Here is a 14,675-nt window from a genome sequence, read left to right on the forward strand (position 1 = left end):
AAGTGATCTCTGGTTTCTGGTGCTGATGGGATTACTCTGGGACGCACACGTGAGGTAGTGATCACTGTCTCCTGTAGATGCAGCTGCAAGTCATTGGCATAGAGTGCTAGTCACTTGGACACTGGGATGTCTCCGTGATGGGCACAGTATAAGAGATGGAGTAGATTGCATATTTCTGCTGGGTCAGTCTCAACAAGTGTCTTCTCCATTAGTAACTGTGTGTGGCTCTAATAAAAGATGAAGGAAGTATCTTTGCTTCCCTCTGAAGAAACCAAGGATTGTGCCCAAATGGGAGCATAGATGAGGGACACCCAGTTAACTCATGGGCATCTTGACATGAGCCAGATGATCACGCCCAGCATGCATAGAGCAGATCTTAATCCCACATTTCTATACAGGGACATAGTGAAGACTCCATCTAAGTGGCCTGCTCCTGTTCCCCTCTGAGACCTGTAGTATGAGTTTAGGGACACTAGAACTTCCTAAGATGCAGCTACCCCAAGGCTATGTTTTGGCCCACTGTGGCACAGGTGAGTTTTACAAGTTGGGGATGTGGGCGTTATGAAAAGCAGGACTCCACCTGAATCCTGTAGGGAGCCACGTCTGTAGCCATCTGACTCTTGGGCACTGTCTAAGAAAGGTACCTCTAAGGGAGAATTCTTGTTACTGGTGCTGTATGTTCTACTGTGACTTCTGTCTTGTGGCTCAATGCTTGAGGGATCCAGCCTAATACTGGGGTGTGTGCTTTATATCCCCTTTTCAGGCTTAGGTGAAGACTCCAGCAGAGACTCCTAGCGTCAAATGTAATATGTAGTAACCCCAATAAATGAGTGTAGTTTGGTGTTTTGAGGAGGGACTTGGGAATCAAGATTCCTTGGCTCTATTCTTCGTTTAGTCACTGACTCATTGAATGACCTTAAGCAAGTCACTTAAGCTGCCTGTTTCCATTAGCCTCCATTTATAAATTGGGGAAGCATGTCTCAGGCAATATGTGAGACTTAATGTTTGTAAAGTGCTTTATGGTCTTCAGCCACTTCAGGAGTTCAAGGAATATTAATTATCAAATGTGTAGTTTCTGGCGATGCAAAGATCCTGCTCCAGCTGTCTCTAAAATAATAATCCCAGCTTCAGACAGTGCTCCCTGGGCGTTTAATTTCTTTGAGCGTGGGGCTGGGGGTGGGGTGGGAATCTGGGCTGAACATGCCATGAAGAGATAAAATTTGAACTGAATTCCTGATCAAATGCTAAACCCCCTCCCCCCCATTCTCAGTGCTGTACTTTGGAATCGCTTGGCTGCTTCTGATTTTTTTTCCTTTGGGATTTTCATAGTTACATCCATCCTGCTTTTCTGATGATTCTGTGGCATTTGGAGTCCACTGAGGAAGTTCTCAGTTACTATGTGATGCTACTTCTGGTGGGTACCATTTCCAGCAGACTTAGCTAAGGTTTTCCTCATCCTTGCTGTATGCTCCCATTGAGGGGGGATGGACCTCCCTCTGGGCTGGAGGAAGGCATTTGATTCACTGTAACTTGCCAGCATGTTTCCCCTCCAGTTGCCAGAGTCATTTCTAACGTGATAGTTGACTGGCAGCGTACATTGACAGCTCTGTTACGGTTGGCCAAATGCCATTTGCATCTCTCTAGTAACTTGTCATTTTTGGCAGTTCCCTTCTTGATATATATTTTTTTTGGTCCCACTTTCCCCTGTCATGTTCTTGTTTTGAGCTCCACCTGGAGGAATACAGAGGGGTGGAAGGGATTGTGTGTGTGTGATATGCATGAGGTCATATGAGAGAGTCTCTGTAGGGACAATCCTGCACTAGTCAGCGGGATGTGCAAGATGACCTAATAGGTCTTTTTCCATCTCTCGCTTCTTTGATCAGTTGGAGCAGGCTTGATAGATACATAAATATCTGTTAGCTGGAAATACTGTCTCAGAGGTTTCTGTTGGCCCAATATGCCCCTCACCAGTCTTGTTCAGTAACTTTTAAGAAGTTGGTACCCCCTAACTCTGTGCTCCATGGGAGGTTTGGGGGAGCTAAGTCATAGGTGTGATTGTCAGAGGGACCAGAATCTCATGTCTGTCTCGCTCCATTTTGTGGAAAGGATTATTCAGCATTCAGCACACAAAGGAGCGGGAGCAAGTGGAAGGTTGGATTAGTTAGGCAAGGGTCTGGCTGAGCTCTGTTCTGTAAGGCTCACATCAGCTGTGCGACTGAGTGACTTCAACATACAATGCTCCTCTGCTTCTATATTTCAGCAAGGTCCCATTGTGCCATGGTAGCTGCCATTGCGACTTCTAAACCCTTCGCAGCCCAGCAAAATCAACATGGAGCTGGAGGGAAGACCTACTCCCCTGTCTTGGGAATGGGTAGTATATCTGAAAAGACGGAGTCTATGCTGCCTCTACTCTAGAATGGATCGAGGCCATGAACCATCTTGAGCCTAGAGGTCTCTTTGGTTTATTCATATATAGTGTGTGAGGTGGGCATGATGCTGTGCACACACACCATCTGTTCCTCCTCCTGGCATGGACCTTGCCATGACTGGTGTTTTCACAGATCTCATGAGCACAGCCTAGAAGTTCCTTTGCTCTCTTATGGGTCTTGGGGTCCAATTAAGCTGTGGTGTAAGAGGGCACAACTCTCAAAGTCCTGCTTGCTTATGCCAACTCTAGATTTTTGTGCCTGAGCCTCAGACTTAATTGAAGTTTAACACCGCTGATGTATACAGCAGCCTGGATGGGAGGGTGGTGCTGGCGCTTTCTAGCGATACTGGGTTGGGAGTGAGGAAGAATAAGGAATCCTTTTCTAAGAAAGAGGAACTGTCAGTTCCCAGGTTTCACAGCATCAGCTAGTTTCTCTCTCCTGTGCACACCCTGCTGTTGGCCTGGGAAAGCCTGTAAATATTTAGATCACTGGGACTGTTTCTCTTGGCTGCTGGCCATTGCACGTGGTGGTGTTGCAGCCCCCTTCTGGCTTCCTCGCTGTTTGCTCTAGTCTCCCCACCCCTCTAGGAAATGAGCAAGTTGGAATTGAGCTTTGGACTTCCCCCCACCTCCTTTTTGCTGCTTAGCCCAGCTGTGCTTGTCACTCTGGGCTGGAGCACTTTGGGTGGATGCTGAGAAATAGGGGAGAGCTGGTTGCAGTCCCAGTAAGACCACTCCTTGAGGAGCCTCTGTTTCCATTGGAAAAGGGGTGGTGCTAGTTTTGATATCCTGTTTTCATAGGATCATAGAATTAGGTCTGGAGAAGACCTATTAAGTAATTCTGTCCACTTCCACACCCCAACAAGCCAGGGCAGGGCTGCCCCTACCGAACATTTTCCACTGAATCGAGTTGTCCGCTTCCCTCTCTTCTGTTCCTCGCATGGCGCTGTTAGTGACTTCACTGCAGCTGAGAATGAATCCACTCAGGCTTCTCCTTGTGGAAGCTGGGCCAGTGAATTCTGTGGACCTAGAACTTGCATATCCTTTCCAGCACCAGCCACCTCCCATTACAAAAAGCTCTTCCAGTTGGATGATGCGCACTGGGGGAAGGTGCCACACCAACACTGTTTAGCCCTAAACTGTGGGCTTTAGGGTGAGATTTTTCCCCCCCAAGATATTTAGGCACTTGGTGGGATTTTTCAAAAGTGCTTAAGCAGGGTAGACTCTGAACTGACGTTAATTTCAATTGGAGTTTTGCAAATCCTACTAGGTGCCTAAATACCTTTGAAAATCTGGCCTTTAGTGGCCTCATTACCATAAGGGAACAGCTGGATGTCTACTTTCTGGTCTGGTTTTCTTGTCCTCTGGGCCAGCAGGGGCTGGTATAGATAGATGCTGAGCATAGCCCATGGGAGGGGTATAAGGTAGGCTCTGAAGAGATTAACATGCATTTCTCAGCTAAGAGAACGTGTCAGCAACATGGGACCCTTGGCATGAAGGGGGAAATATTCACAAGGGAAGAGCTCTAAAGCCATCTCCCTGCTGGGAAGCTGATGAAGCAGCGTTTCCCACAGATATTTAGAATTTGCTTTTTCTGCAAATTGTTGGTTGAGCTGGGGGTAGGGGGTGCCATGTAGGACTGTCCTGTTATTAAATGGAATGTGTAAACTTCAGTTATACAGATATTCCAGGAAGACTAGGACCTAAACGAAATGAGTGAAGTGGGGAGTAGGGAAAAATATTGCTATCCTCTTAATTGCAAAGCCTTCAGCGCCCTCATCCACCCAAATCTCTTGGCTTATCTCCCCTCTGAGTTTTAAATTCACTTGGGCTCTAGTAAATCGCTTTGCACGACCTGATTAACATCCCAGTGTAATAAACTGTTGACTCCAAAATAAAGGCAGGATAGGAATAAACAATGGAGGAAAAATTGGCTTTTCCTCCTGCCCCACTGGCAGGCTTTCTCCAGGCAGGCAGCCAGCAGTGATATAACGCTGTGAAATGCTATGGAATGGATGTGAGCTGGGATATTAGCAGAGCCTCCAACCTAAATGATGTCATACTGGCTGCCTTGCAGACCCTGGTGGGAAGCTAAAAGCAGCTTGGAAGTGCTCTGGAGGAGGCTTAACGCTTTATTGGCCAGAAAGATGCATGCTGTGTTCTGATTTTGTTCAAGTTGGCTCGCACTGACCAGGGAAAGGTGCTCACTGCAAGGTACTGGCTGGAACTGAGTTGTTTGGGGAAAGCACTCTTTTCCTTTGGATGTGGGGAGAGACCTGCACAAAGGATTACCTAGACTCTGTAAACCTATGTTGACCAATCGGAGTCCATCAAGGCCTTTAGAGCTGTCACAGATGCTGCATTCTAGGGCCACTCGGCGCTTCATGGTATCACCAGAAGTGAAACTTGGTTGCTCAAGTCCAGTGGTTCTCAACCAGGGGTACATGTACTCCTGGGGTTATGCAGAGGTCTTCCAGGGGGTACGTCAACTTATCTAGATATTTGCCTAGTTTTACCACAGGCTACATAAAACGCACTAGAGAAGTCAATACAAACTAAAATTTCATAGAGACAATGACTTGTTTGTACTGCTCTATAGACTATACACTGAAATGTAAGTACAATATTTATATTCCAGTTGATTTATTTTATAATTGTGGTAAAAATGAGAAAGTAAGCAATTTTTCAGTAATCGTGTGCTGTGACGCTTTTAAAATTTTTTTTGTCTGATTATATAAGGAAGTCATTTTTAAGTGCGGTAAAACTTTGGGGTACAAATCAGACTCCTGAAAGGTGTACAGTAGTCTGGAAAGGTTGAGAGCCACTGCTAGTGTAGTCCATAAATTTAGGCACTATTTTCAGTTCTGATTCCATCCACTAAGGGGCAGAGGTGCTGATAACACGCTACCCAATTCATTACAGTGTATAAAGAGAGGAGGGAAGGAGAAGTAGGCTAAGGCCTGGTCCCCACTAAGCCCCCACTTCGGACTAAGGTACGCAAATTCAGCTACGTTAATAACGTAGCTGAATTCGAAGTACCTTAGTCCGAACTTACCGCGGGTCCAGACGCGGCAGGAAGGCTCCCCCGTCGATGCCGCGTACTCCTCTCTGCGAGCTGGAGTACCGGCGTTGACGGTGAGCACTTCCGGGATCGATTTATCGCGTCTTAACCAGACGCGATAAATCAATCCCAGAACATCGATTGCTTACCGCCGGACCCTCCGGTAAGTGAAGACGTACCCTAAATTTTGGGTTGATAATCTGTGACTTTTCTTAAAAATGTGCTGGAGTGAAGTCCCATATCTAGAGAACAGGAGGAAGATTCCTCAGGTAGCATCTTCTTTAATCTTGATTTGAAGACATCACCCTTAAGAGTACTCAGCTCCCCTCAGTCTCCTTTATGGTTTCTTGGCTTTAGCTAGTCTTATATTGACAATCCAGCCTGAGATGCTGGATGAATTTTAGTCCCAGATTGGGGTACCATAGTATCTGGATATCCAAGCATATCTGATGGACAAAATAGTTAGGTGTTTCTTTTTCCCCTGGTCTTCGCTTCAGGTTCTAGTAGTGACATTGGATGCTGGTCAGATTGCATTCTGGAGAAATGGATGGCTGTCTCTGTGGTGAAAAATTTAAAAATGTAATGGATTATATTTTAATTCAGTTATACTTGAGCCATGTTCTTGCCAAAGCATCATCTAAAGTTTTATCGCTCCTGTTAACCTTGGTCTTCCAAAAGTTGTCCTCATCTTTTGTTGGGTGGGTTTTTGAATTTCCGGCAGCATAGTGTGAGCATATGGTGAAGTGGGGTGGGGAGGGAAGAGTGAACTTACTTTTGGCCACCGTATCCCAAACTTTGCAATAGCAAGAACTACGCTGGCACTTTGTCAGGAGCCCAAGGGTCATATTTGGTTTGTGTGAAATACATAAAGTACTAAATAACAAATCATCATCTAATTCCATTATTTGTCTGCCTTCAGCCACAGCAGATGAATCAAAATTGCTTATTTTTGCATTCGTTACCAATTAAAAACCTGTGGTTCATCATCGGCATCTTGAATAACCTACAATTACAGGAATTAATTACAGATTGCTTTATAGAACAGGAAGATAACTGACCTAAAACAAGTTAAAAGTAAACCAAACCTCAAGGCATTCAGAGCCATTAGAGGAAATGCAGAGCGATCTCTGAACTTGCTGGGATCATGAGAACTCAACAGGCTACAACTCTGTGCTGTACCATCCTTCCCCGGGGAATTCTGTGCCACTGCACATGCACAGAATTTATGTTCCCCACAGATTTCTTTGCTTCCCTGCAGAAAAATGAATTTCTGATGGGGAAGCAAAGGGAGGTCACAAGAGTGGTCATGCGACCTTCCCCAGCAGTATGTTTTGGATGCCCAGGGCAGCTGGCAGAGAGGTAAATCACTGTGGGGCAGGAGGTGGGATTGGGGAAGACCCAGCTGGTGGCTCCTATCTTGTGCCAGGCTCAGCTACTAGTCCTGGCTGGGCTGGGGAGGACAGGACTTTCTTTCTTTTCCCCTGCACGGCATCCAGGGCCAGGTCAAACCCACTCCCAGATTTCTCTCCCAGCTGCTGGCAGCTCTGCAAGCCCCCCCTCCCCCCCAGCCCCATTTCCTGCACCTATTGCTCCTCAGTTGCAGGGAGAGGGATTCCTGTACAGGGAGCTGCTCCCCATCAGCCCAACCCCCATGCATCCAGACCCCCTCATACCCAGACCCTCCTGCTGAGCCTCCCCCTCTCCCCCCCGATGCGCCACACTCCCCCTGCACCTGGACCACCCCGATGAGCCACCGGCACCTGGATCCCTACCCTACCAAGCCCCAACCAGCTACATCTAGATCCCCACCCCACTGAGCCCCATTCCCCCAGCATCTGGACCCCCCCCCACTGAACCTGCCATACCCAGACCCCCCTGCCAAGCCCTATCCCCTGCACATCCAGACCACCCCCCACCTCTCAGCCCCAACCATCTTCACCTGGATCCCCCTGCAGAGTCCCGTTACTGTTGCACCCAGAACCCCCCAACAAGCCCCCGTGCATCCAGATTCCCCCACTGAGCTGCCCACACCCAGATTGCCCCTCCCCCCACAGAAACCTCTCAACCCACACCTGGATCCCTCCACATTAAGCCCCTCCACACTTTGATCCTGCCTTGCTGAGCCTGCCTGCCCACACAGAGGGGCAGGGCCCTGGGGTGTTTCTGGGGCAGGCTGGGTCCTTGCACTGTGTTAGGATTGGGTGCAGCCTCACCGCTGAGTCCATGTCCCAGAGGAGGTCCCACAGTGATCTCCCACTTCTGTGCAGCCAGTGGCCTGTGCTCCCCAGTGCTGTGCTCTAGCTTCCACATTTATTTGACAAATAAAATTTGCAGTATTTTGCAGAAATATTGTGTGGAGGATTTTTAATTTTTTGGCACAGAATACCCTCAGGAGTAACCATCTAGTGCACTAAGAATATTCCTACATATCATTTTGGAGTCCCTGGGAACAAGCTTACCAGCCCAGATCAGGAGACTTGGGCTAGTGAGGCTCGTGCTAGTGCACTAAATCGCTGTGTAAACAGCACTTTGAAGCTATGGCTGGAGCTGGAGTTCAGGCTCCAAAGCCTAGGGAGCAGGAAGGAGGGTGTAGACGTGTCCTTTTGACCATGCTTGGGATGATGGTGTAGCTACTAACTGTTGACCTGTCTGGTGGTGGCGTGACTTTGTTTTATTTTATGTTTGATGTTTGTGATCTTACAGAACTGTTGAAATCTCCTCAGTGACTAATGCCCATGTGTGCCACTAGTGAACCATCTGGGTCACAATTATGAATTGAACATTTTGTTCTCTGTGGTGTCTTTTTGGATAAAGTATTCATTAAGCTCCATTGCAGGAAAGGACTTGAAGCACATGTTTAACTTTTTTACTTCAGTGGGACTAAAGTGTGTGCTTAAGTCCTTTATTAATAGAGATGCTTTACTGCATTGGGATCTACCAGTGGGACTCTGGGAGCTGCCCTAACTTCCAATATTGTAGGAATGGTGCAGGCTGTTCTATTGATATCACTCTTCTCTAATCTCCTTCTCTGTCCCCCACAGGTGTATATAATCAAAGTCACATGGTCCAATGGTTCCACAGAAGTCATTTATCGACGGTACAGCAAGTTCTTTGACCTGCAGGTAAGAATCTTGCCATCCCTTGTGTTTTTTGATTTTTGAGGTTCCCATACAAGGACATATAGCTTATTCTACATTTTTGTATTCCTTTTTTGCATTATACAAAGATTTGTCATGTTTTAATTTAGGAGTCTAATATGTGTCTTGTGTAAATATTACATTTAAAAAAAAAAAAACTTGAAAACCAAGCCATTGGCTAGACTGCCTTGTAGTTGAACTGTGCAGCGTTGCTTATACACAGTTCCGTCAGTTCGTGAAAGTGGCTAAGAAACCACAGACAGAGGGTTAGGGAGACACTCCTCATTTTATGACAGGTGCCCTGTAGCTTCTGCATTTACCAATATTGTCTTTCTACTGCTTCCCTCATTAGATGTCTGATGTACGGAGATAATAGCTCTTACCTACCAGAAGTCCATCTAACTTTGTTCAGTCTGGGAATATCATCCTTTCAGTGTCTAAACTGCAGTTTGCCCTCTCTGGCCTCTTGTTGCTATTTGGGGAGAGTTAAGGTCACTTGCTGAAATTTATCAGGATTCCAGCCCTAAAGGGAGAACATTCTAAAGACTTAACATTGCTTCTCAGTGCCTTTTCAGGAGTCTGCATTAAGACCGTAACTGGCTCCAGCCCTGTTCAGGGTGAACGTTCGCTCTGGATGAATGGAATGCTCATGTCTTTGCCTTCTCTACCGCCATTATGTCCTTCATTGGCCAACTGTGGATGCTAAACACCATTCTTCATAATCTGTGGCTGTCTCCTTGTGACTTGGACTACGAGGTCCCTGTCCCTTTTTTTGACTGATGCAATGTCTTCCCATAGAAATTGTGTCAGACGAATTGAGTATTCACCCATGAAAGCTTATGCTCCAATACGTCTGTTAGTCTGTAAGGTGCCACAGGACTCTTTGCTGTTTTCCATAGAAATTGTTACCATATCCTAAATGGAGGTTTTTGGGGAGCTGACTGAATTAACAGAGATTACAGATAGGGTGTGTTTGCACTGGAGCTGGAAGGTGTGATTTCCAGCTTGGGTAGACATACCTGCACTAGCTCTGATTTAGTGCATTACAAATAGCAGTGTAGCTTAAACAGCATGAGCAACAGGGCAACTAACCCGTCCCATTGTCCATACTGCCACAACTACACTGCTATTTGTAACACACTGAGTACATACCTAGGCTTTCGGACAGGATTGTACTCGGGGCAGCTCAGCGACAGGACGGACGGACCTTGTTGTCACAGCTACGCTCCTATTTTTAGCATGCTAGCTCAATCAGCATTGGAAATAGGCTTAGTCTGAACGGGGAGCAGGAAAATGATTCTCAAGTGGCAGTATTTTTGTTCTGTTATAACTTTTTGGTTTTTTTATATATAGCCATGTCCTTTGGAAGTAGAGGAGGATTGAGATAAGAACAGCCATACTGGGTCGGACCATTGGTCCAACTAGCCCAGTATCCTGGCTTCCGAAGTAGGGCCAGATTAACCAGAAGGCTATAGCCTAAGCCCCTCCTATATTTAGGCCCTACTGGTCAAGCAGGGGGTGCGCCCGAGACCAGGTGAGGGGGAGCAAGCTTGCTCACACAGCCGAGCTGGAGCATTCCTGCCAGCAGGAAAGGCAAAGCAACCCGCTGTGGCTTGGAAAGAGCTCAGGTGGCAGTGAGCTGGCAGCCTGCTGCTTCTGGTCCCTCCTGTCGGCGTCTCCCTGTGCTGCAGGAACACACTGCCAGGTATCCGGTTAACACTGGTGACCGGACACTAAAAATCCGGTTACCATGGGAACCCATGCCAGCCGTGAGTGGCATTATCTCCCCACCCAGCACCTCCCCATACCCAATTTCTCTGGAGCTCTGCTTAGCTGTCAGGGAGGGAGGAAGCTCCCTCTGTCCCTCTCCTTGGCTGAGGCTGGCAGGCAGCTCCAGGACGCTGCCTTCTGGGTCCTAGTGCCTGTCATCTTCTATGTATGTGTGCTGGGTCCCGTTTCTGGACAACTGGTGAGTGCCTATGTGAGGGGAGGGCAGGGCAAGGGGATGGCGGGGGGAAGAGGCAATACCAGAGCCGTAGGGTGGGAATCTTGCACAGAACCTGCACACACTCTACCCAGCTCCAGCCAGAACTATTGCCCCTCCCATTTATAAGGAACGAATTCCCACACATTTGTAGGAAAAACAAAACATCCCATTCTGGATATCAATACTTTAACTTTTACAGTACCTTCCATCGGGGGGGGGCTTCAGATTTATGATGCACTGTGTTCAATACTGTATTGAACTGTACCAAAAATCAAAGAAATCCAATTTTTTTCTTTGGTGTATTCTTTTGTACTGGGATGCACAGGCAACCAAATTCTTTCCTTATGCTCAGCCTAGTTCCACAGGCCAACACCTCTTTGTACTTTTAAGGGGTTGCAAAAGCACTGGAGGAAGCTCAACACACAGTGTTGTAGGTTTCTCCATCCCCTCTCCCTCAAGGATTTTAAATCCACTTCTTAGCAGGCTATGATAGAAAGACTGTCTGAATAGGCTAAAGGCAGGTTCTGTTCATCTGCTGGTTCTCTAGGAGTCCAAGCCATCATAAAAGTACCTCACATTTGATTTATTTTGAGTTTCATTCCAAAACTTTAAGCTAAATAAACCTAAAGTTAGTCCTCATTTTTCTGCCCCAACTCAAACTAACTTCTTTCCCAAGTGGAAAATGTTGGGTAAGTATGGAATGTGTGTGATTTGAGAAGGGAAAGAGAACACTGGCCAAGTCCTGCTGATAATTACATTTGTGTAGCCTTATCGACTTCAGGTGGAACAGATTTTTGCACAAGAATAGATTTTTTTTTTTATTTTTTTTTTTTTGGTGGTCCCTTCTGCTTTTTCACACCTGATATAAGCAGAATCTCATTCACTTTCCTCCCCTAAACTCTGAGTACTTAAGGAAAAAAAATAAGCAAGGTTTGCTTGATTTACACATGCAAATGAAACAGGAAGCTCTCCCTTCATTCTACACCAGACCTGATATAACAAGGCTGTCACTACAGAAGCCTTGGTTGGACTGTTCTTTTGAAAGATCCAATATGTAATTCATACTTGGGCCCTTCCCTCCCATTAGCTTTAGGCCCCTCATAACCTTAATCCGGCCCTGTTCCAAAGTGGCCAATGCCAGATACTTCAGAGGGAACGAACAGAACAGGTAATGATCAAGTGATCCATCCCCTGTCATCTACTCCCAGATTCTGGCAGTCAGAGGCTGGGGAAATCCAGAACATGCAGTTGTGTCCCTGACCATCTTGGCTAATAGTCACTGATGAACTTATCTGATTTATTTTCTGAATCCCGTTATAGTTTTGGCCTTCATAATATCCCATGGCAATGAGTTCCATAGGTTGACTGTGCGTTGGAGCCAAACCCTGCTACAAACCCCGGTGCCAACTCTGTCCACATATCTATTCAAGGGACACCATCATAGGACCTAACCACATCAGCCACACCGTCCGGGGCTTGTTCATCTGCACATCTACCAATGTGATATGTGCCAGCAGTGCCCCTCTGCCATGTACATTGGCCAAACTGGACAGTCTCTACGGAAAAGAATAAATGGACACATCTGACATCAGGAATCCTAACATTCAAAAACCAGTAGGAGAACACTTCAATCTCTCTGGTCACTCAATAACAGACCTAAAAGTGGCAATTCTTCAACAAAAAAACTTCAAAAACAGACTCCAACATGAAGCTGCAGAACTGGAATTAATTTGCAAACTGGATTCCATCAGTTTAGGCCTGAATAAAGACTGGGAGTGGTTGGGTCATTACAAAAACCTAAACTTAATTTCCCCAATATTTATTTCTCCCTACTGTTACTCACACCTTCTTGTCAACTGTCTGTAATGGGCCACTCTCTTACCACTTCAAAAGTTATTTTTGCTTCCTTGGTATCCTGCTGTTAATTGATTTATCTCATTAGACTGATCTCACACTTGGTAAAGCACCCCCATCCTTTCATGTATTTATACCTGCTCCTATATTTTTCACTTCATGCATCTGATGAAGTAGGTTCTAGCCCACGAAAGCTTATGCCCAAATAAATTTGGTAGTCTCTAAGGTGCCACGTTGTTTTTGCTGATACAGACTAACACAGCTACCACTCTGAAACCTTCCTTTTGTTTGTTTTTAAACCTGCTGCCTATTAATTTCTTTGGGTCAAGAAAGTGAAGGAGTAAATAGTGCTTCCTTATTCGCTTTCTCCACACCCGTCACGATTTTGTAGACCTCTAACATATCCCCTTTTAGTCATTGCTTGTCCAAGCTGAGAAGCACCAATCTGTTTAATCTCTCCTCATACAGAAGCTGTTCCATGCCCTTAGTCATTTTTGTTGCCCTTCTCTGTACCTTTTCCAATTATAATATATCTTTTTTTTATTTTTGAGAGAGATGGGGCGACTAGAACTGCATACAGTATTCAAGGTGTGGGTGTACCATGGATTTATATAGTGGCATTATGATATTTTCTGATTTATTATATATTCTTTTTATAAAGTTTCCTAACATTGTTAGCTTTTTTGACTGCCATTGCACATTGAGCGGATGTTTTCAGAGAACTATCCACAGAGACTCCAAGATCTTTCTTGAGTGTAACAGCTAATTTGGACCCCATAATTTTGTATGTATAGTTGGGATTATGTTTTCCAATATTCATTACTTTGCGTTTGTCACATTGAATTTCATCTGCCACTGAGTTGCCAAGTCACCCAGTTAGTGAGATCTCTTTGTAACTCTTCACGAACTGCTTTGGACTTAATTGTCTTGAGTAATTTTTTATGATCTGCAGATTTTGCCACCTCACTGTTTTACCTTTTTTCTAGATCCCAGCCACTCCCAGATGGGTGATAGGGAGCAGGACCCAGTTGGCACAACAATGGACTCCTGCAGGGGGACCTTAGAGGTCTTGTGCTCAGCTCCCTATTCCCCAGTACCTCCATTTCATGGCATTCCCAGCAGAATTAAACAGACAAATCCTGCAAATGCACAGCCGCTGGTGTAGGCAGGAGTTAAACTGTGGGCTGCTGTTTGCGTAACCAAGGAAATACCAAAGTAAATAAACAGGGAACAGCTGTCAGACAGGAAACCATGCGCAGGAGCTCAGTCACTTCCTTCATTTCACCCTCTCGTCTTTCATTGATGCTCGAAGACCCAGCTCCCTGCTAAACCCAAGCAGATGTGGCCGTCTCCTCAACCCAGGTGGGCATGGGGTGGCATAGGAGAAGCACAGTGTCTTCAGAGTTCTCATCGGCCGATCTGTCACTGTCACCCATCTTGTTTCCCTTTTCTTTAGTAGCCTGTCTTGCGTTCTTATTTGTAAACTGGATGTGAAGTAATGGTGGTGAAGGGTCACAGTCTTCCCCTGCATTGGGATCGCAACTAGAGCTGTGTGACCTCTTTCTCCCCCCAGTCCCTCCAGGGGTGAAGAACAGTGCAGTTACAAAAGTATGGGGTGGGGATAAAAGCTCGTCTTTTGGAAAGGGGAGGGAAACAAAAACTGCCTTCCCCACACACAAATAACTCCTTTTTACTTCTGCTGAATGAAGTGTGATTTTCCTTCCTTCCCTATTACCACACACACTTCCTGGTGTTCTTATTTTTAAACCCATGGTGTTGTGGAAATTGGCTTTAAAGGAGAGGAGTGGAAGACACTCTGCTAACACTGTGAAAGACATGGGTTTATGTTTTCTAAGTGGGCCTAAGGTTTCCTGATCCATCCCATAGTAAGACCTGTGTAATTGTTTAACTTTTGCCAGATGTTTGGGCAGAAATTTTGTTTGCTGGGTGTCTAGAACAGGTTGAATTTTTTTGGTAAAATTTCAGCAAAATAGTTTAGCTGTTTCTGAGAATGAGGCTAGGGGAAAATGTTGTTTTGTCCATACTAAAAAACTGTGGCAACCTTTTCTTTTGAAAAGCTGTTCCTCCTCTCCCACCCGACCCCCACCAATTCTTTGAGCAGCAATTTCAAATTTGGTTTGTGTGGGGGGGTGATTTGCCTTTTGCCGTCCCCAGGAAAATCCACCCAGATGTTGGCCAAGTGATAAG

General features: G+C 45.9%; 1 protein-coding gene across 3 annotated transcripts in view; it reads left to right on the plus strand.

Moving 5' to 3' along the window:
- The window catches only part of SH3PXD2B (SH3 and PX domains 2B), a 127,105-nt gene that overhangs the window by 15,970 nt on the left and 96,460 nt on the right, over positions 1–14,675 (plus strand). For all 3 annotated transcript variants that reach the window (XM_065555900.1, XM_065555899.1, XM_065555898.1), the window contains exon 2: positions 8,531–8,611. Coding sequence is in view for 2 of the 3 variants with exons in the window: in XM_065555899.1 (XP_065411971.1) it covers positions 8,531–8,611 (81 nt within the window). In the remaining variant the exon portion in view is untranslated. The remainder of the gene's footprint in view (positions 1–8,530; positions 8,612–14,675) is intronic.

Source organism: Chrysemys picta, chromosome 8, assembly GCF_011386835.1.
Source record: "Chrysemys picta bellii isolate R12L10 chromosome 8, ASM1138683v2, whole genome shotgun sequence".
In the NCBI taxonomy this organism is placed as follows: domain Eukaryota; kingdom Metazoa; phylum Chordata; order Testudines; family Emydidae; genus Chrysemys; species Chrysemys picta.